The 21,011-nt window shown below is 36.7% G+C and overlaps 5 protein-coding genes across 6 annotated transcripts; 2 read left to right on the forward strand and 3 right to left on the reverse strand.

The window, feature by feature from the left end:
- The first annotated feature begins 35 nt into the window (after positions 1-35).
- On the forward strand, positions 36-2,298 carry LOC17891701 (tubby-like F-box protein 9). Its single transcript, XM_006297834.2, has 5 exons — positions 36-467; positions 758-845; positions 929-1,058; positions 1,427-1,603; positions 1,693-2,298. The coding sequence occupies exons 1-5, from the start codon at positions 186-188 to the stop codon at positions 2,162-2,164; spliced, it is 1,149 nt and encodes a 382-aa protein (XP_006297896.1). The 5' UTR covers positions 36-185; the 3' UTR covers positions 2,165-2,298.
- Positions 2,299-2,366: 68 nt separating this feature from the next.
- Positions 2,367-3,708, reverse strand: LOC17891038 (CASP-like protein 1D2). Of its 2 annotated transcripts, XM_023786357.1 has the most exons (4): positions 3,393-3,708; positions 3,177-3,303; positions 2,994-3,081; positions 2,367-2,585 (listed from the first exon to the last, which is right to left on the reverse strand). In XM_023786357.1, coding segments are annotated over exons 1-4 (495 nt in total). In that variant the 5' UTR covers positions 3,671-3,708; the 3' UTR covers positions 2,367-2,583. The 2 variants fall into 2 exon arrangements, with proteins under 2 accessions (XP_023642125.1, XP_023642124.1); XM_023786356.1 differs by lacking the exon at positions 2,367-2,585 and having other exon boundaries at positions 2,739-3,081.
- A 1,982-nt stretch (positions 3,709-5,690) lies between these two features.
- On the forward strand, positions 5,691-11,447 carry LOC17891596 (ISWI chromatin-remodeling complex ATPase CHR11). Its single transcript, XM_023786963.1, has 24 exons — positions 5,691-5,948; positions 6,076-6,207; positions 6,303-6,409; positions 6,522-6,634; positions 6,833-6,930; positions 7,022-7,201; positions 7,284-7,505; positions 7,710-7,844; positions 7,923-8,205; positions 8,278-8,351; positions 8,464-8,684; positions 8,759-8,846; positions 8,918-9,011; positions 9,087-9,275; positions 9,362-9,396; positions 9,488-9,564; positions 9,669-9,758; positions 9,858-9,927; positions 10,024-10,078; positions 10,166-10,221; positions 10,308-10,473; positions 10,598-10,776; positions 10,872-11,087; positions 11,194-11,447. Exons 1-24 carry the CDS (start codon positions 5,748-5,750, stop codon positions 11,281-11,283), a joined length of 3,171 nt encoding a protein of 1,056 aa, XP_023642731.1. The 5' UTR covers positions 5,691-5,747; the 3' UTR covers positions 11,284-11,447.
- A 102-nt stretch (positions 11,448-11,549) lies between these two features.
- Positions 11,550-14,083, reverse strand: LOC17891775 (zinc finger CCCH domain-containing protein 34). The gene is made up of 7 exons (XM_006297585.2): positions 13,726-14,083; positions 13,459-13,622; positions 13,222-13,287; positions 13,007-13,129; positions 12,629-12,928; positions 12,242-12,538; positions 11,550-12,153 (listed from the first exon to the last, which is right to left on the reverse strand). The coding sequence occupies exons 1-7, from the start codon at positions 13,817-13,819 to the stop codon at positions 11,824-11,826; spliced, it is 1,374 nt and encodes a 457-aa protein (XP_006297647.1). The 5' UTR covers positions 13,820-14,083; the 3' UTR covers positions 11,550-11,823.
- A 5,306-nt stretch (positions 14,084-19,389) lies between these two features.
- Positions 19,390-20,949, reverse strand: LOC17891189 (autophagy-related protein 8h). Its single transcript, XM_006298619.2, has 5 exons — positions 20,751-20,949; positions 20,606-20,661; positions 20,061-20,113; positions 19,840-19,958; positions 19,390-19,748 (listed from the first exon to the last, which is right to left on the reverse strand). Exons 1-5 carry the CDS (start codon positions 20,791-20,793, stop codon positions 19,660-19,662), a joined length of 360 nt encoding a protein of 119 aa, XP_006298681.2. The 5' UTR covers positions 20,794-20,949; the 3' UTR covers positions 19,390-19,659.
- Between the last annotated feature and the right edge of the window lie 62 nt (positions 20,950-21,011).

Below are 21,011 nucleotides of genomic sequence, written 5' to 3' on the forward strand. Positions count from 1 at the left end.
TCTAAGAAGCGGTAAGAAAAAGAAGAAGGAAGTAGAAAACGTCTCCAACCATTATTGTTCGAATCTTCTTCGCGTCTCTTCGACAACACCACTTGTTCTTCACCACCCCAACCCCATATGATTCTACCTTGAAACCCAGATCATGTTTTCATGATCAGTCATCTCTTAGATCTCATTCCCACCGCATGACGATCCGAACTTTGATCCAGGACATGCGGTCCAGGCCCCACCGTGTGGTCCACGACGCCGCTACTGCTTCTGACCCTTTCAGCTGGTCGGACCTCCCCGAGGAGCTTCTGAGAGAGATTCTTATTAGGGTTGAGTCGGCTGACGGCGGCGATTGGCCTTCCCGGCGTAACGTGGTGGCTTGCGCCGGCGTTTGCCGCAGCTGGCGGATTCTCACCAAGGAGATTGTAACTGTTCCTCAATTCTCCTCTAAATTGACTTTCCCCACCTCCCTCAAGCAGGTTCTCTCCAAAAGTTTCGATTTTTTTTTGAAATTGAAACTTAAAGTTAGCGGCTTTGTATCGGCTTTGTATCCCTTAACATATGAAATTTAGCACATTAGCTTCTAGAAATTGATCAAGTAATCTCAGTTTGACGTTTTAAGTGTTCTTATGCTCAACAAAAGCTTTTAGTCTCTTTGGTTATTGATAGATATATAGATTGGCTTCTTTGTTCGATTGATGTTGTTTGTTAACAAGCCCAACAAATCAAAAAGCTGAAGGATTTGTGCTTTTGAATGTGTTCTGTGTAGCCTGGTCCAAGGGATTCTCTGGTTCAGTGTTTCATAAAACGTAATCGAAATACGCAATCTTATCATCTCTATCTTGGGTTAACCAACTGTAAGCCATCTCTCTTCTTCTTCCACGTTTAAAAGATATCACTTGTTTCTCTGAGATTGTTGACGGCTTTAATATTCTGGCAGCTTTGACTGATGACGGGAAATTTCTTCTTGCTGCTTCTAAGCTTAAGCGCGCAACTTGCACTGATTACATCATCTCTTTGCGTTCAGATGATATGTCAAAGAGAAGCAACGTGTATCTAGGGAGAGTGAGGTATGCATATAAAATATCCCCTGCTTTAGCTTATTAAGATTGCAGTCATTACCTTAAGAGTCTGCACACACTTGAAAACTGAGGGCTTATCTGTTTGATGTGCATTGCAGACATGATCTAGCACACTCTCTTTTGAATGTTATTGTTAATGGTTTGTAATCTATTTTTATTGGAGTTCCAACTTGTTTTGAGAGAGTACAACAAAAATTTTAGCTTTATGAGTTACAGTCAGGTATGGAGCATTAGATTATGAGATTGAGAGATGGTGAAGTATTATTGACTCTGAACCCAATTTCTAGAAAAGTATGCATGTTTCCGATCTTCTTTTTTGGGTGATAACTGTCTAAACCTCTTATTGTTATTGCAAGATCAAATTTCCTTGGAACAAAATTCACGGTCATTGATGGTAATCTGACGCCACCGACTGGAGCAGCGAAGATGCAGAAGAGCCGCTCGTCTAATCTCATCAAAGTTTCACCTAAAGTTCCTCAGGGAAGTTACCCCATCGCTCACATTTCATACGAGTTCAACGTCTTAGGCTCTCGGTAAACAATTTTCCCGTTCAAAAATGAAAAACCTTTCAAGTCTTTTATCCATTGTGTTTCTTACAATCTCTCCATGGTATAAATAACAGGGGACCAAGAAGAATGCGTTGCATTATGGATACAATACCTATGAGCATGGTAGAGTCCAGGGGAGGAGTAGCTCCAACATCCATAAGCTCCTTTTCTCCTCGTCCATCACCGTTGTTGAGGTATCATTCAAAACCGGTGCGCAGCAATAGTGCAACTTGCAGTGACTCAGGCAACAACCTGAGGGAGAGGGAGCCACCATTGGTGCTGAGTAACAAGACTCCACGATGGCATGAGCAGCTACGATGTTGGTGCTTAAATTTCCATGGTCGAGTCACAGTGGCTTCGGTTAAGAACTTTCAGCTTGTGGCGGTTAGCGATTGTGAAACACAACAGCCGTCTGAGAGGATCATACTCCAATTTGGGAAAGTTGGGAAGGACATGTTCACCATGGATTATGGATATCCGATTTCTGCGTTTCAAGCGTTTGCAATTTGCCTGAGCAGTTTTGAAACCAGAATCGCCTGTGAATGATGAAGAGACTAACTTTAATTCACCTTCTTCATGTACTCTGTTGTTGTTAAATATTTGTCAAAAAAATCTCAGGATCCTTATTTGTTGATAGCTTTCTCATCACCTTTCGTTACAATTAAAATATTTCTGTAGTATTTATTTGTGTCTTTGCTGCAAAAGAGGCTTACCTGAAATAGGCGAGCGTTGCATCCTTTTTGTGAAATGTCTAAACGAGAACGTAATCTGGATACCAAACCAGGTTGTAGATTTTAAACCTGCGCTTTCTGAGTAAGGATCCAAATCAGTCGAACTTGAGATTTTAAGCGATTCTGCTTTTTTTTTTTTCTCTCTTCCTTTTTGTCTGAGTCTAGTCCCATATTAGGGTTTGTGGTGGCGCTCTGTTTGATGTTCTCTTTTTCTGAAAAAAGCTCTGTTTGATGTTCTGAAATAGTTTATAAACGATTCAGTGGTTTGACAATACATATCATCTCACAGAAGGTAAAACATAGGAGTTGTAGCGTTGATGGAGAACAAATTAGATAGAACGTGAAGACTCCAAGCAAAGCAACTGCTATGATAATATGTAGAGACTCTATAAGCAAATTAATGATCAACTTCTACGACACTAGCAATAAGAGACGACTCCATTATTACATATCAATTAAACATAACGAACAAACCAAATCAGACACTCATGCACACACACGTTACAAGATGGATTTGAGCTTTGTTTACGGACTTCTCTTGGAAAGAGCTGATAAAATGGATAAAAATAGAAGCAGAAGAGAAGCAAAGAGAGATAAGGCAAGCGAAGTTTCAAAGTAACGACAAAATTTGTCGTAGACATTACAGATCTTAATCCTCCCACTGTCTTCATTTCCTTTCAATGCAACTCCCCCGGCCGTTCCCGTCGCTAACGCCAAAATCCCCAGCATCACCTATTCATATACATTTCCGGAATTATGTATATTTTGAAAGCCCTAATTACCTAACTTGGACCTGAAAATTCAAAGTTACTTGTAAGATAAGTTACCGTGTCTAAGGAGGTTATGTAAACGGAGAACTGTGCAGTGAACTGAGGTCTCAAGAGTAGAGAGATGGAGACCAGTGTTGAGATTAAAGCATAGAAACTAGCCACCACAAGTGCCACCACAAGGAATCTGCATATATAGATACCCAACAACAAAATCAAGTTTAAACTAACAAGCCATTCCTTGATCATGATCATAACATGGAGCAAGAGATGAAAATGAAAGCGGGCGAGTCATTGAACTTGGCGGAGAAAGGAACTGGAGATAGAGCTCCGGGTAGCTGAGTCATCACGGTCTGGTCGCTGGTCACCATTACTATAAGAGCAGTCAGAGTGGCGGAGAAGAGCAGAACTCTTGTTATCACATCTATCTTCCGGCAATCTAAGAAACTGGCGTCTGAGGACGGCGGTGGTGGTGGTGGTAGTACTGGTACAGCGGACTCCGGAATTGTTTCAGATTTGCCGGTTTCTGGGTCGGGGTTCTTAATAGATGCCATCAAATGATTTATAAAATCTGTTTTGTGGCCAAGTTTGGACTATGATGAGCTACGTTACATGAGAATATATGTGTGTTTATATAGTCCCGGCCGGTTGATGAGTTGTGGTTACCCTCACGCCAAGAAATGAGACTATATATCAATTATGGAGTGTAAGTATATGCAAATAATGCAATATATATTTTTGAGATTAATCAACACGATAGAACTAATTTTTATTTGTACCTTTGGACAAGTACACTAGATCGATCGGTTTTGTAGTTTCATTTTAAAGTTATATACATATCATAACAAATAATATAAACCTGCAGCATCTATATGATCAAAATTTTATGATTGTATAAAGTTGTGAATAATGTAGATACAATGATGTTAACGTGTTAGGACAAGTACGTACCCCGGGAACGTGGTATTAGGGCATATATAAAAGTAAGGGTGTGTTGGAGAAGTAGTACATTTTTGAAACTTAATTATATAACTAGTACAATCACTATTTACAATTAGGAAACTAGTACATTATCACTATTTGCTACTATTTTGTTGACCTTTAAGCACTCAAAAAACATATTATTTACAAGTATGCCATTAGAATAATTATATAATGATTATATAATATAACTCGTACATCATATTTTATGTACAGAAGTGTAAAAACATATATTTGTACAATAATAAAAATATTACACAATAACATCCGTACAACATATTAGTATACGAATATGTACATAAATATGCATAAATTCATATATCATAGTAGTTGTACAGATAAAAATGTGTAATTTTTTATACATGCGTACATATAGTAAGCTGTACGGGGTACTCTGTACATCTAATCAAGTGTACACAAACGTCTGTACATATACTAAATTGTACAAATACGTCTGTACATATACTCTGTACATCTAATCAAGTGTACACAAACGTCTGTACATATACTAAATTGTACAAATACGTCTGTACATATGCTTTAATGTACAAAAAATATATATACATATGAAATGTATTTAAATTATACTAAGCAAAATGCATATCAAATTATAGAGAAAAAACATAGATTTTTGTGAATCAAAAAAAAGTTTGAAAAAAAATTACAAAACCAAGAATTTTTAGTTATTAGAATGTTGGGGTAAAAATATTTAAAAGAATAAAATTAAAAAAAAACAAAAAAAAAACGAAAATCGGAAAACAACAAAAACTGCCCTCTCTTGTCATTTTTTTTCTCCTTTTTTTTCTATCTCACAAATTCTCTATCTCACAAATGTACTACTTTGCCAATTTTGAATAGTAAATGTATCACTTCCCCAATTAACTTCTCAAAATGTACTAAATATCCTATTAATCCTAAAAGTAATTGAGGAACATTACTTACTACTTAGTAGGGACTAGCTAGGGAGTGGTTAAACAATCATATGCATGAAAATATCTAATTTTATATATGCCCTTAGGTACCACTTTGCTTTCTACTTATGGCTGTAAATTATGTAAATGATATCTTATTTCGTGTGAGAACATTAAACTGCAAGAAACAAAAGTTTATTAGCATTATTACCACTTCTCAAGCATATGTATTATATAGTCCAGTAACATGTTTAACACATGGATACAACTATTTCGGATAAATATAGTCGAAAGAGAGAATAGGTTTGTTCAATACAAAATCACCAAATTTTATTTTGATACCAAGACAGAGTGACACAAGTCGTCGAGAAGAACATAAAAAGTCAGACTAAAAGAAACTTTTTGATGCAGCTTCTGCAATCTGCATTAATGAGCGATTCGGGCTTCGAATTGGGCCTTAAAGATCCATTAGGCCTATTTAATGACCAAACGAAGTCCACCAAAAGTGGGAAGATTCCAAAACTCTCTTGCTCAGTTGGCGGGGAATTCCCATTCGCGAAGCGAGTTGGTCCATCGTAGCCGTAGATTTAATCAACTTAATCAACGGCCATAAATAACCCTGAAGCTTCGGTCGTTTCGGGGTCTGCACTTAGCAATTTGTATCTAAATTTTTCACTTTTATTTTACTTTCCCACAAGCGAACCCTCGATCTCAAGGCGAATCCGGATTCGTTGCTTCCATGGCGAGAATTTCGAACTCCGATGAGGCTTTCTCGTCCGAGGAGGAAGAAGAGCAGGTTAAGGAAAACGAACAAGCAGAAGACGAGGAGGAGCTCGAGGCTGTTGCTCGTTCTTCTGGCTCCGACGATGACGAAGTAGCCGCCGCTGACGAATCCCCTGTCTCCGACGGAGAAGCCGCCCCTGTAGAAGATGATTACGAGGTTAGTGCAGGCTGATTTCGTTTTCAATGGCTGTGATTTTCGAATTTTCAGTGAACTCTGCGTCTTTTTGTACTTGCAATTCTTTTGGATATGCAGTTCATGTTTTCCTCCATTGTGGTATATGCAGGACGAAGAAGATGAAGAAAAAGCTGAAATCAGCAAACGTGAGAAAGCCAGACTTAAAGAGATGCAGAAGTTGAAGAAGCAGAAGATTCAGGAGATGCTGGACTCACAAAATGCTTCCATTGATGCGGATATGGTGCGTTGTTTTAAACTAACTGTTTCAGGTTTTGAGCTGCTCTTCCTACTTGTGTTTTGGGTATTGACGATTTTTGAATCGTTCCGTGTATCTAGAACAATAAGGGAAAAGGGAGACTGAAGTATCTTCTGCAGCAAACTGAGTTATTTGCACACTTTGCTAAAGGTGATGCATCATCTTCTCAGAAAAAGGTGAAAGGAAGGTGTGTTGCATGCAATTGATTCCTAAATACCGGTTTATTCATTGTTTCTGGTCCCAAATTAAATATGATGAGCATAACCCTGATTTATTGGGTTTGAACTTTTTACTTTCAGGGGTCGTCATGCGTCCAAAATAACTGAAGAGGAGGAGGATGAAGAGTATCTTAAGGAAGAAGAGGATGGCTTAACTGGATCTGGAAACACACGGTTACTCACACAGCCCTCTTGTAAGTAACTGTATTTTGCTATTTGATCTAGTATTGTTGCATTTTGATTGTCTGTCTGGGAGCAACAGGTACACTAAGATTGACTTCTCCGTCCATTTGTGTAACCTATAAATATTGTTGTGACCTCACAGTTACCAGGTAATATAGTGGCAATTTTATAGAAAGCTTGGGATTCATCTTTCTCTTCTCAATTGACAGGTATTCAAGGGAAGTTAAGAGATTACCAATTAGCTGGTTTAAACTGGCTCATTCGGCTGTATGAGAATGGCATAAACGGAATTCTTGCAGATGAAATGGTAAACAATGCCTCCCCCAAGGATCTGAGCAAAATAAGTTTTCTATTTTTTGTGATGCTAATCAAATAAACCATTTTTTCCTGTGGTCTAGGGTCTGGGGAAGACGCTTCAAACGATTTCTTTGTTGGCATACCTTCATGAATACAGGGGAATCAATGGCCCTCATATGGTGGTTGCTCCAAAATCAACCCTTGGTAATTGGATGAACGAAATTCGCCGGTTTTGTCCTGTCTTACGCGCTGTGAAATTCCTTGGTAATCCTGAGGAGAGGGTAAGTCGGGTGCTGTCTGCCATTTCAGAGTTTCATGGAATTTTGTACTTCAAGATTCTGAGATGTCTGCTAAATAATGCAGAGACATATTCGAGACGACCTGCTAGTTGCTGGGAAATTTGATATTTGTGTCACAAGTTTTGAGATGGCCATCAAAGAGAAAACAGCACTTCGTCGTTTTAGCTGGCGTTATATTATCATCGATGAAGCACATCGAATCAAGAATGAGAACTCTCTTCTTTCTAAAACCATGAGACTTTTTAGCACCAATTATCGACTTCTTATCACGGGAACCCCGCTTCAGGTGTTTGCTCCTAACTTATCTTGAGTACTTGGGCACTGAAGTTTTTTTGTTTAGTAGCTTTGAAGTGAACCAACCTTTTCTGTACGAGTCTCTCTGCACTCTTAATTTTGTTTTCCATTCCTGTCACTTTTATAGCTTCCTTAGTTTCTCTGTTTTCGATAATGTTGTATAGCTGACTATACTTATGGTTCTTCATATATGCAGAATAATCTCCATGAACTGTGGGCACTTCTCAATTTTCTTCTGCCTGAGATTTTCAGTTCAGCAGAGACTTTTGATGAATGGTTTCAAATTTCTGGTGAGAATGATCAGCAAGAAGTTGTTCAACAACTTCACAAGGTATGCATGTACTCATCGCTTCTATTGAGTTTAAGTCATCTGTATTGTTTGGCTAATTACTTTCTTGTGTCTTTGTAGGTTCTTCGACCATTTCTTCTTCGAAGACTAAAATCAGATGTTGAGAAAGGCTTGCCACCAAAGAAGGAGACGATACTTAAAGTTGGCATGTCCCAGATGCAAAAACAATACTACAAGGCTTTATTGCAGAAGGATCTTGAAGCAGTTAATGCTGGTGGAGAACGAAAACGGTTGCTAAACATTGCAATGCAACTTCGTAAATGCTGCAATCACCCTTATCTCTTCCAGGGTGCAGAGCCTGGTCCCCCTTATACTACAGGAGATCACCTTATAACAAATGCTGGTATGACTAGCATTCAATTTTTAACTCTTCAGAATTACATGGAAATGTATTTTTTTATATCGTTATTTGTAGGTAAGATGGTTCTCTTGGATAAATTGCTTCCTAAGTTAAAGGAACGTGATTCGAGGGTTCTGATATTTTCTCAGGTAATTGCTGATACAAAACAGTTGGAGATAGTGGTTTCCTACAGTTCACTTTCTTGTTTCCTTATTCTATTTGAAGTCTGAGCATTGTTCTTTTCTTTTCTCATGGTATTAGATGACAAGACTTTTGGATATCCTTGAGGATTATTTAATGTATCGCGGTTATCTCTATTGCCGTATTGATGGGAATACTGGTGGTGATGAACGAGATGCCTCCATAGAAGCCTACAACAAGCCAGGAAGTGAGAAATTTGTTTTCCTGTTATCGACTAGAGCCGGAGGGCTTGGTATTAATCTTGCTACTGCAGATGTTGTGATCCTTTATGATAGTGACTGGTAAGTCTCTTATCATGTCGACCGTATCTATGGGTATTTTATTAATTTTTGACGAGTCTGGCTGATTTTGGCAGGAACCCACAAGTTGACTTGCAAGCTCAGGATCGTGCTCATAGGATTGGTCAAAAGAAAGAAGTTCAAGTGTTTCGTTTCTGCACTGAGGTTGATATTCTCACTGTATCAATCAAGTAAGGCTATAAGAACAGTTAATTAATAGGGTTTGTTGTTTACAGTCTGCTATTGAGGAGAAAGTGATTGAGAGAGCTTACAAGAAGTTGGCACTTGATGCCCTGGTAATTCAACAAGGGCGATTGGCAGAGCAGAAAAGTAAGTTTTTAATCATATGACTGCAAAATGCATTGGTTCACCTCTGGCAGATTTAATTTTATCTTTACTATGCAGCTGTCAACAAGGATGAGTTGCTTCAAATGGTAAGATATGGGGCTGAGATGGTGTTCAGTTCCAAAGATAGCACAATCACAGATGAGGATATTGATAGAATCATTGCCAAAGGAGAGGAGGCAACAGCTGAACTTGATGCCAAGATGAAGAAATTCACAGAAGATGCAATACAGTTTAAAATGGATGACAGTAAGGGTGTCATGGACCTTTTTCCCCGCTATTATGCTGTGTAAATTTTGTAATGTCTGGATAACGTGTTTCTTGATTTGTTGCAGGTGCTGACTTCTATGATTTTGATGATGACAATAAGGTAACTCTTGTACATAGTTTAAGTTTTCATGTCATACCCTACTTATCTGCATTGCTGGACATAAAGTTTTCTTATTTTGTCATTTTAATAGGATGAGAACAAACTTGATTTTAAGAAAATTGTGAGCGATAATTGGAATGATCCACCAAAGCGGGAGAGAAAGCGAAAGTAAGTGTTCCTCTTGCTTTATACATTTTGCGTCCTATTTTGTTAGTATTCATAAACTTTATCTAACAGAAACATCCCTTTTGTTTTATCTACTGTAACATCAGCTACTCTGAATCTGAATACTTTAAGCAAACATTGCGGCAAGGTGCTCCAGCTAAACCTAAAGAGCCTAGAATTCCGCGCATGCCCCAGTTGTAAGTACCTCAGCACATTCTACTCTAATTGTTAAAGGCCTTTTCCCTGTCTTGATGATATTCTTACGCTAGAAATCTTATTTATTACCCATCCTTCAGGCACGATTTCCAGTTCTTTAACATCCAGAGATTGACCGAGTTGTATGAAAAGGAAGTACGTTATCTCATGGTAAGCATCTCTAAACGCAACACTTGCCTCTGGTTCTGTGTGCTTGAGAGCGAGTTTTTTGCCTAATAAAAGCAACTTGCTTCACTTTGGTTTCAGCAAACACATCAGAAAAATCAGTTGAAAGACACAATTGATGTTGAAGAACCAGAAGGTCAAGCTCAGTTTCTCAGCATGAGCCCACTTTGTTAACATGTTTTTCAGCAAACCTATTACTGATTAAGAAATGTTTTGTTATAAGGTGGAGATCCCTTAACAGCTGAGGAAGTAGAAGAGAAGGAGCGATTATTGGAGGAGGCAAGTGAATGCATTTGATGTTAAAGTGTTCTTAGACATTTGATTTGTTGGGATTTATATCATTCTTTGTAATTGTCGATCTCCAGGGTTTCTCAACATGGAGTAGAAGAGACTTCAATACTTTCCTTAGGGCTTGTGAGAAGTATGGTCGCAACGACATAATAAACATTGCATCTGAGATGGAAGGAAAAACAGAGGAAGAAGTTGAAAGATATGCCAAAGTATTCAAAGAGCGATACAAGGAGTTGAACGGTATGTAACACCTTTCAACTTAGAAGATTTGGTGTGTTTACACTTTATATATTGCTAAATAATTTCCACCTCAGAAAAGAGCTTATGCTAAGTAAGTTTGTCATCATTCCCTCTAAATATGTAGACTATGATAGAATCATTAAGAACATTGAGAGGGGAGAGGCAAGAATCTCTAGGAAAGATGAAATCATGAAAGCCATAGGGAAGAAACTGGATCGCTACAGAAACCCTTGGCTGGAGCTGAAGATTCAATATGGTCAGAACAAAGGCAAGCTGTACAATGAAGAGTGCGACCGTTTCATGGTACTGTGTTTTTCTTGTTTCCTTTTCTTTGTTGTTTTGTCACTAAAAATTTATCATGAAGTTTGACTGTTGGGGAATTTTGTGGTTGAAAACAGATGTGCATGATCCACAAACTTGGTTATGGGAATTGGGATGAGCTAAAGGCAGCATTCAGGACATCGTCTTTATTCAGGTTTGACTGGTTTGTGAAATCCCGGACGAGTCAGGAACTTGCAAGAAGATGCGACACTCTGATTCGACTGATAGAGAAAGAAAACCAAGAGTTTGATGAAAGAGAGAGGCAAGCTCGTAAAGAAAAGAAGCTCGCAAAGGTAAAAAAATTGCAATATTATTCACATATATAATAAGGTTGTAGTCTTTTTGATTTGATTCCGTTAGGTGCTTAATGCTGTTCTGGTTTTTGAATGTTTGATGAAGAGTGCAACACCATCAAAGCGACCCTCAGGAAGACAAGCAAGTGAAAGTCCTTCACCGGCGAAGAAGCGAAAGCACCTGTCGATGAGATGAGATCATGTGTTTACAGATTTGTTAAGTCTCTGTTGTTACTTATATAATTAAGCTAATTAAAAAAAAAAAACATAGCCAATGGATTTCATTCTGCTTTGGTGAATGTTTGTCCTTGTTTGACTTGGATTTAATGAAATGACGATTATAATTTTGTTTTGTCGAAACTAGTTTTTTTTTTTTTTTTTTAACTCTTATACTCGTTACTTCGTTAGCAAACTTTTGAATGGCTGCTCCAAGTTCATAAACGAATACAGGGGACTTCTCAATGAATCGAATGTAGCTTGAATAAGGCCATTTTATTAATCGTTTTTCAAGTAGAAAAAGCAAGAGAGAGAAAGTAGAGAGAGATGGCCGTATGAGAGAATATATTATATATGGACAAATGGTCAATGACAGAAGCTTTGGTCTCTCTGCTTCCATCAAATCTCAGACCCCAAAAATAATCTTCTTTTCTCTTTTTTTTTTCTTTTTTGTTTTCTTTTTCTTTTTCTTAGTGTTGCTTAGTTCATGATGAATTGAGGACGTTTTCCTCTTTTTTTCTTAACTTGAAGTCTTAGCTTCTATGCTGCCACTGACACTGGCCGAGTCTCCACTCGTCTCAGCTGGCTCTGGACGGCTCAAACCACTGATTATAGAAGAGGAAACTGCAGCATTCACAACCTCTGAGATGGGTTCATTGCTTGAGCTTGCTGGAGCTGATGATCCGCTAAGCGAGGATGAGCCGATTGGGTATGGAGCCACGGGCATATCGGTTAATGATGATGCGGACGGGCTGTAGCTAAGCGAAGAACTCATTGAGTGATCAAACTTACACGCCGGTCCAAATTTGCAGATTCCGTGCTGTGCAAAGTGAGTGCATTGCGCTACTCCCTGTCAAGCATATTAAAATGTTTTTTTCACACCAAAAAAAACTCATAAGAGATTGAGTTTGTCCATAGAAAAAAGGAAAGAAACTTACGGGACGAAGTGGAAGGCCAATGGAGCTGAGGACAATGCCGGTTTTAGGAGGAACTGCATCTACAGGGTGATGGTATCGGCACGAGGATCCAAATTTACAGTCACCGGTTCTCATGAAATATTGACACTCGGGTTGATCAGGTCGCTGAGGAAATTCTTTTGAGGTATTTGAAGAAGGTCCTGATTGATATGGTCCTGTATATGTAGTCGCGGAAGGAGGTAAAGGCGCAATTCCATAAACAGAACTCGATCCAATAGACGGTTGAGTTCCAGGCGAAGGCATTGCACTTAAAGAAGCCTAAAAAAGAGTGATAAAGAGCCTTTCAGCAAAAGAGTAAGCAACGAAGAAACCAAAAGAGCGAGATAAAAGCTTCGAATTTGAGATTACCTGGTAAGGGTTCCAACCAGGATATGGAACCATTCCCGGAGGCAGAACCATTGGAGGACCGTAAGGGCTTGGAAGATATGAACCAGGTAAAAGAGACGGCCTTGTCAAAAGTAACCCATATTGTTGAGAAGAAGGAACGGATTGAGACTGAAGTGTGGGATAGATAGTCTGTAGCTGCGGCTGCTGCTGTTGTGGCTGCGGTGGACCCTGTACAGCGAGTGGCACGGGATGGTTGAATCTACAGGTCAAACCAAATTTACACTGACCGGTTCTCATGTAATAAGAACACTCTTTCTCTCCCTGTGTTCAAAATTAAGGCAGAGCTTTTTGAGAGAGAAAACAATGTGGAAACCTCAGATAAACCATTAGAAGACAAACCTGACGTAATGGAAATCCCAAATAACTGAGCGAGACAGGCGCAACGGAACCACCACCTCCTTGCCTAGGATGATGATACTTGCAAGAAGCACCGAATTTACACGTTCCCGTTCGCATAAAATGCTGAGCAAAAAGGTTTGACAAAATATTCTCAGTTGATCCAAACCGAAACATATGGGTTTCGTCAATTAATTAGATTGAGAGATTAAAAAAACCTGACAAACCGGATGTCCCATCCTCTCCGGTAAAGCCCCAGCTTCTCCTCTAACACTTCCAATAACCTAAACATCAAAATCAGAGCTTGGTTTAAGAATTCAACAATGCCCAATAACTCAATCACTGGTTCAACGATCTGATCATCAGAATAAGTAACTGATCTGAAATCGAAATTGGTGAACTATTTGTTATATATAAGAAAGGAGAATAAAAAAAAAAGATTAGGAAATAATTACCGCTCCACGATCTCGTGGGTGATTAAACCGACATCTTGACCCGTACCCGCAAACGCCGGTTCTCAAGTAATAAATACAATCAGGCTCGTCGGCTCTCTCCGGGTACGATTCTCCTCCTCCTCCACCTCCACCGCCGCCGCTCAAACCTAACCGCCACATCGAAGCTACAAAAATACGCATTTATTACAAAATCCGTTAATCTAACAGCTCTAATCGGCCAAAATTACAAATTTAAAAAAAATGAAACATTGAAAAAGACATTACTACCTTCAACTCCGGTTTCGCCTCCACCATGAGAGGTCCATTCAAGAGACGGATCCGATCGCTGCCCTTCTTCACCGGCGCGACCGTACCGCTCCATTGATAGACCCTAACTACTCTAGAGAGAGAGAGAGAGAGGGAGACAGACGAATCACTGGAAACAGCTCAAAGATGAAGTCTTTTATTTTTTTGAAGCTTTGGTCGGAATGTTCAAGCTCTCTGATCAAAAGAAGAAGAGTGTTGAGAAAATCTAAGAGCTAAAAGATTGAAAAAAAGAAAAAAGAATCGCAGATCGTAGTTTCGCTTCCACAGCACTCTCAGTCGCTCTCTCTCTCTCTCTCTCTCTCTCTGCCTTCAAAGCTGAAACTTTTTTTGAAAACTAAAAATAAAAAAGATAATATTTTATTAATATATAATTTTCGGCTAGGATTTTTTAATTGTTTTTTTTTTTTGGTATGTAAATGAATTGTCCGTAACAAAGTTATAATTATTTTCTGTGGAAGTGATGGGGAAGTTTTGATCTTTCTTTATGCGTGCTCGCTTTTTTCGTGGGTGTTTTGCCGGTGGTGGTTAATTTATACGCGCCAATCAAATATTATATATAATATCATATTTTTTCCTTCTCTTCTCTTTGTTTTAAGAAATATATATGTATTTTGTTGTCAGTAAGTTTACAACATAAAAATAATATTTTAAAGTTTGAACGTATGTAAGAAAAAAAATGTTATTAGGGAAAGCTTAATAAAAAGTAGGGCTGCCATATTTAGAGGTACTTAAAATCATTTGAAGTCTATGAAATTTCAACCTGTTTTCTGATTCTTTTTTAATTAGTACATATATTCATTCATGTATAGTAAGTAGTAGGACAGGGACGTTGATTGTTAGATTTACGTACATATAATTAACAGTACTAGCGATTTGATTATACCATAAATCTATTATTATTATTATATATGACCAAGTTTATTTCATGTTTTTTAGTTACCCATGGTGTATACGTATACTATTATTATATTTATAAGAATTATAAAAACCTATTTATAATTTTTAATCAATGGACCACGACACGTCCCATGGACAAATTGGATTTTATGGGGACAAGGCTGCCACTACAAATTGTGAGTCTTGAATTAAAAAAAAAAATATCTTTACTTGTTTTTATAAATTTTCAAGAAACAAAAATCAAATATAAAAAATGTCTAATTGTCAATCAGTAGTATTACCAGGCCATGAGCATGGGCAAAATTGTACTAGTAGTATTACTATTATATACTATGTGAGATATTGTTTTATTTGTTTCCATCCACACTAAACTCCAATATCCCAATAAACTCTTACACGTAGTATATGAACTTTTTATTTCTAAATACAACTGTTACAAGAACAAAACACAAAGCCAATGATTTTGACTGATGCATCATTTTACACAGCTATAAAATTGATGACCAATCATTCAAAAATTCTTACAAATAATCACTTAGTGAGTATTACAAACTTTTCAGTTCTGAAGGTAATGGGTTGGTTTTCACTTTTCACATACTAATTCAACATACTGATGCAAATAATGTTTTTATCAAAATAAGAAAAAAAGAGTAGACAAGAATAGTCGTATGTAGAATATAGGCTAGATATTCCTTATACTGCTAAAGGGTCTGAAACTGTGAAGTAAGATATTAATTTTCTCAAGAGAAAAGGCAAAAAAAAAAAAATCATTGTTCCCATTTCGTTTTCTAAATAATATTTTGGATCTATTGAAAGCGTCTGACGCTCAGAGGCTCTAGATTGGCGCGTGAATGGGTTTAGATTATTATTTGCGAGGAGAAGAAAGAGAGAGAGAGGTGCTTTACGAACACACATGACACTTGAAAAGAAGTCAAATAGGTTTGGTCGTGATATGACCAATCCAACGGCAACACAAAGCATTTAGGGAGGAGGGTGATGACTGATGAATGATGATGACAACGGACAGTCCAGATCTGTTCCAAAGTCACTGTCCCCATTGAACTGATGACCAAACGAACCAGAGAGGAGAAGTAGAGGATGGCTCTCTCATCTCTCTCCCTCCTTCATTGAGTGTAGTAGTAGTAGTAGTAGTAGTAGGTAAAGAACCCATTCTCTTCATAAGTTCCAAATTTTAAATATTACTAACTGTAGAACTAGTTTATATTATAGTAGAATTACCACTTAAATAGAATTAGGATCAGATTATGAAGAGCATCATAAATATGTTGCTAGATAAAAAACTATTGTTTGCACAACATTTTTATTCGTTTAACTAAATTTCTCTTTATATCTTGAACAGACAAAAGGAACCTAGACCTATACTCTTGTTAGTTATTATTTTTAATCTAACTTTAACTTTAAAAAACAGTAGTTTTATTATACAGTATATGTTTTACTATTATTTAAAAGGGTCTTTCTTTTCAAAGTTCCTTGATGAAATGTATAGTTAATGATGCCCATTAATGAAATCAATTTCGATATGCTGCATCTTTGAAAATTAAATAAATAAAAAGTATACAAAGATCTTGCACACACAGAAAAAGAAATTTCATATCAAATACGAATTATAAACGAAGAAAAAAAAGTCATTATGGTAGAGACCAAATATTGAGAGATACCTATGAGTATCAATCCCATGTCACCCTCATAGCAAAAAATAAAAATAGTAAATATATTGTTTTCGTTTGTAAAAGTGGAAAAAGTGAAAGAATAGTCAGCCAAATGAGATAATTAAAAAAAGCATTATGATTGATTATTCAAAGGGAGTTGTAGACTAAATATACGATTAGTTAATAATTTTTATTTTTTGGTAATAAAATAATATTAATGGGGGAGAAAAAGATGAAGAAGGGTTTGACTTGGACAAGAATGAGCCACACGCATGTGACCAGCTTTTGGAGATTGTGTTTTTTTTTTAAATTATTATTATTCTTCTCTCCCAAAGGATCTTTTTGGACCATAAAATAAACATCCCTCGCCCTCCTCTTTCTTCATCTACCAAATGTCGGCGAGATGAATAATCTTCTTTTTATTTTTATTTAATTAAAAAAATTTCAGTGTACATTATTGTTTTTCTCAAAACTATTTCTTAATTATAGATTAATATTGGGCAGAGTATGGCACGATAACATTGATGTCTCATTTGTTGCATGACGTATTTTGCTTTTACTATCATTTTTGTAGAGCTAGCATCTCTTTCTTTAACCTTTTTCCAATGCAACAAATTAATTGTTATTATTTAAAGTACGTCTTGTTAAGACTCTAACAAACTTCATGGGTAATAACAGAACCATCATGCATACCGGTGGTGAATAAGCTAAGAGAGAAGCTGATTCTTTGAACCGGGGACTATATATATAATATATGGCATCTTCATCCACACTTAGCTTGATGATCTGTTTCAAATCCAAAAATTTTTACCGACAGGAATACACTGAAACATTGACTGAGACTCATCATCGTAAAAGATTGTAGAATCATTCACTTTGTGAGAGGGAAACTACAAGCAAAAGAAAGAAAAAGGTATAAAAGATATTGAGATAAAAGGTGTGTATTCTAGTGTAGGAGAGATCATATAACCTTTATTCTTTTTGTTTTCCGATTCTGTTTTCCCTTGTCTTTTGTATTGTGAAGAAGCTCATTCATAATGAGTTGGCCATCTTCATCAGAGGAGATGCATGATACCTTAGAAAGATTTTAAAGACGGTTCAGGGAAACAATCAACAACACATATATATATATGTTATTCCAAAATGTTTATTCCTTTTATCCAGACAGCACCAATGCAAAGAGGATATGTAGATACCTCAACATCTTCGAATTGTGGGATTCCTCGACGTGTTGATCAATTGCTCTTTCTTAATTCCAAGTCCCACCTGAAGATCACACCAGTACGTAGATTGATGACTACCTCTCAGTCAAGATTATGCTTTGATTCCTTCTTATCAGATACATATGCAAATTCCATCAAACCAATATGATCTTATATCATAACTCATATCAAGACTCAGTCACTCGGGGGATTTGGTTAGGACAGAAACAACATGTGAATATAAGAAAATGGTTTCTATATTACAGGCGGAAACAATATGAAAATAGCTGGTTTCAAAGATCTAGCAAAGCTACTCTTAAAACTAGGAGAAATATCTCTGAGAAATTCCAAACCCTAAATCCTTTTCAAACAAGAGTATTTATGTATGGACTAAATTACAAATCTTGATCAGAAAAAATTAGTGCGGCAAGAAACTCTAGCTAGCAAGATTTGTGAGGCCCAATCTAAATAATAGTTTGCTGACAAAGTCACAACAAATTACTATAACAAAATTTGGATCCTGTCTGGCCCAATATACAGATACCAATTTGTTTTTTTGTAAACCACAGATACCAATATGTTTTTTTTGGGGCAAAATACCAATATGTTATCTTGTAAAATTTATTGAGCAAACCACCTTTACAGAAAAGTATATATTTTTTTTTTGTTTTTCCCCTTTCAGTATTAATATACTAGATTTCGATTAAAAAATGTGTTTGAAACCAAGATGTTTCTATTGGTAATCTAATAATTTTAAAAATAACAAGTTTCGACATACAATGTGAAATAGTACTATATAATCTTGGTAACTGATCCACATGACCAAATCTTCTTAAACAATTACTGACACAACACCACATGGACGGCGAATACGATATGCGACCCTCGTAGGTAGGTTGGTTGTTTTTTGAAATATACACATTGCTTATTATCCCTTTCTTAATCTAATCCTCTCCTTGTGGAAAATCAACAAAATAAAATACACAATAGCCTAACTAGCAATACTTGAATCGCAATTATTACGTCTTGTTGGACCAATTAAATTATTATTTCGTATCGTGTTTGTAACCGACATCGATTTTTATATGTGGCAGTGTTAATTAGGAATAATATCCGTCGACAATTTCTTCTTTTTTTTTTCCAAAGGAATATCCGAATCTACAATTGAAATGAAAGAGCACAAAATCTCCAAAAAAGGTAAAGGGAGCTTTGATCCAATGATAATGGACAATGTATTATGTATAGATGATAGATGGCATCGTAAGTTCGTAACTAACATCTCCAACTCATAAACGGATATACTCAGTCAATGTTTGGTGTCCTTTCTTGAGTTCTTCTTTTATTTTTATTTTGGCTCAGAATATGGACATCAAATCGAGATATTATATAGTTTTAAAAAAATAATCATATATATAGCTATAAAACTGATTGTGCCAACGCATTAATCATATTATATATTGAGGTTAAGTAGAGTAGACATTAATTAAATAGATAGACATAAACTCGTTGCAGAAAGAAAAAGTTTTTTTTAAGTAAGCAAAGGTTTTAAAAAGAACAAAATCTGTAATCGGAGCATAAAAATGCGTAAAAACAAAATTAGGAGCATATTTTAAAGAAGTTGTAGATAGAAGATTGACCAAAAAGGATGGATATACACACAAAACTCTATATTCTCATTCTATATAGTTCTGCGGTTCAGCTCATAAAACATTATCACAATCCAAGTCGTAAGGGACACGTTTACCGCACCGACATATTGAATTTTCTTAGGCCTCTGTTTTACCTTATCTCCCCAAACTTTACGTGCTTGCACGAAACTATTTTCCTTTTTTCTTCTCTTCTTCAGGGAAACTAAAAATTAAACGGGTTTTGTGTGAATCATCCACATCATTGTCTTATTTATTACTGCCATTTTTTGTGTTACATAATTTACAAAGTCAAATGTTCTTTCTTTTTTCTTTCAGCTTTTCTGTACAATGCCAGCTAATAATAACAACAACAACAACAATTAGCTGACATTATTATTAACAACACATATTGAATCAAACAAATGGGATTATTGAGACTTCGCTTCTTCGTTTCGATATGATGATGAAGCGGCAAATCACTTTTTGTTTTGTTTTTGGTTAGCCGAAAGTTTTCTCGGTGCTGTAACACATGTACATGAACCCATCTTCTTCCTTGAATGTATTGTACAGAGAGTCCATGCGACTAGCTGCACATTCTCACAAAATGAGAGAGCTTTTTGGGAATGATAAAGGCTGGTGAAGTCTTTTTTTTTAATAGATTATGATGCTTGTGGTTACCGGTTTGAGGAAGAGTGTTGTGTACGAAAACGAAGAGAGCCTTTGATGGATCTAACTGCATCCTTTTGCTTAACATATGGATGAAATGTCCAACAGTCATGTCTCGAGGGACCAAGTATCTGCAACCAATACAATGGATCAATTGGAAGACAGAGGTTTCCACTTCATTGATCTCTTTCAACAGGCATCTATATTATAAATTGATATCACAACTAACTCACTTGTTCTTCTCCATGTCTGGGAGATCTGCGTTCGAATACTTCTCAATGATCACCTAACATTACATAATAGTCCAAAATAATAATAATAATTAAAAAAAAAACCTATCAAACAAACAAATACTAAGAACAGAATGATTAATTGACTCACACAAGATTTTGGATTGAGAAATATAATACGTATAGAGATGGATTAGGATAAGTTCTTAAGGATCATAATACTTAAAAGATGTTGTGCGTTTTGGTGATAATGTGACATTGACCAAGAGTGATCGGATCAGCACCGAAACGTACAAAATAAGTCATATATATATATATATATATCAGATCCCAGATCGTATAATCAAAACCGTGAGGGCGGTAATTAAATTCTTAAAAATTGCACAGAAGAGTCTTTTAGCAATTTCAAGGAATTGAAGAACAAACATAGAGTCAAAAACAGAACCTAATCGATTCTGATCAACCCTAAGGGAAAAGCACAACCGCACGGCAACTCAGAAGACGGAGCCACCAAGAAAGAATATAATCAATTTCTGAAAACAACTCACCGGAACTCTGTCTGGATATTTCGCAATGATGTTCTTCGATTCTTTCAATCGCTCCTCTGCATCCCAAAATAAAATAAAAAAACTTGCTTTAGAAGCACATTTCGTTTCGAGGAAAACAAAAAAAATCCAGAGAGAAAGGACAAACCAGAGGAGAATTGATCCTTGAAAGACTTGACAACAATCCCCATCACTATAGATAGATCTTTCCGGCGAGTGATTCCGACCGAATCGGTGGTTTGTTTTGTTTGGTTGCAGAGAAGAGCAGAGGATGTGTTCAATTTGGTTGGTTTGCTTTTGATTCTGTCTGAGAGAAGAAACGGTAAAAAGACAGAGAGATACCAAAGAGATGCGCTTTATATAGAAAAAGACGACGACACGCAGTTACCTTACCGCACATGGCTAGTCA

Source organism: Capsella rubella, unplaced genomic scaffold (assembly GCF_000375325.1).
Source record: "Capsella rubella cultivar Monte Gargano unplaced genomic scaffold, Caprub1_0 scaffold_3, whole genome shotgun sequence".
NCBI lineage: Eukaryota > Viridiplantae > Streptophyta > Magnoliopsida > Brassicales > Brassicaceae > Capsella > Capsella rubella.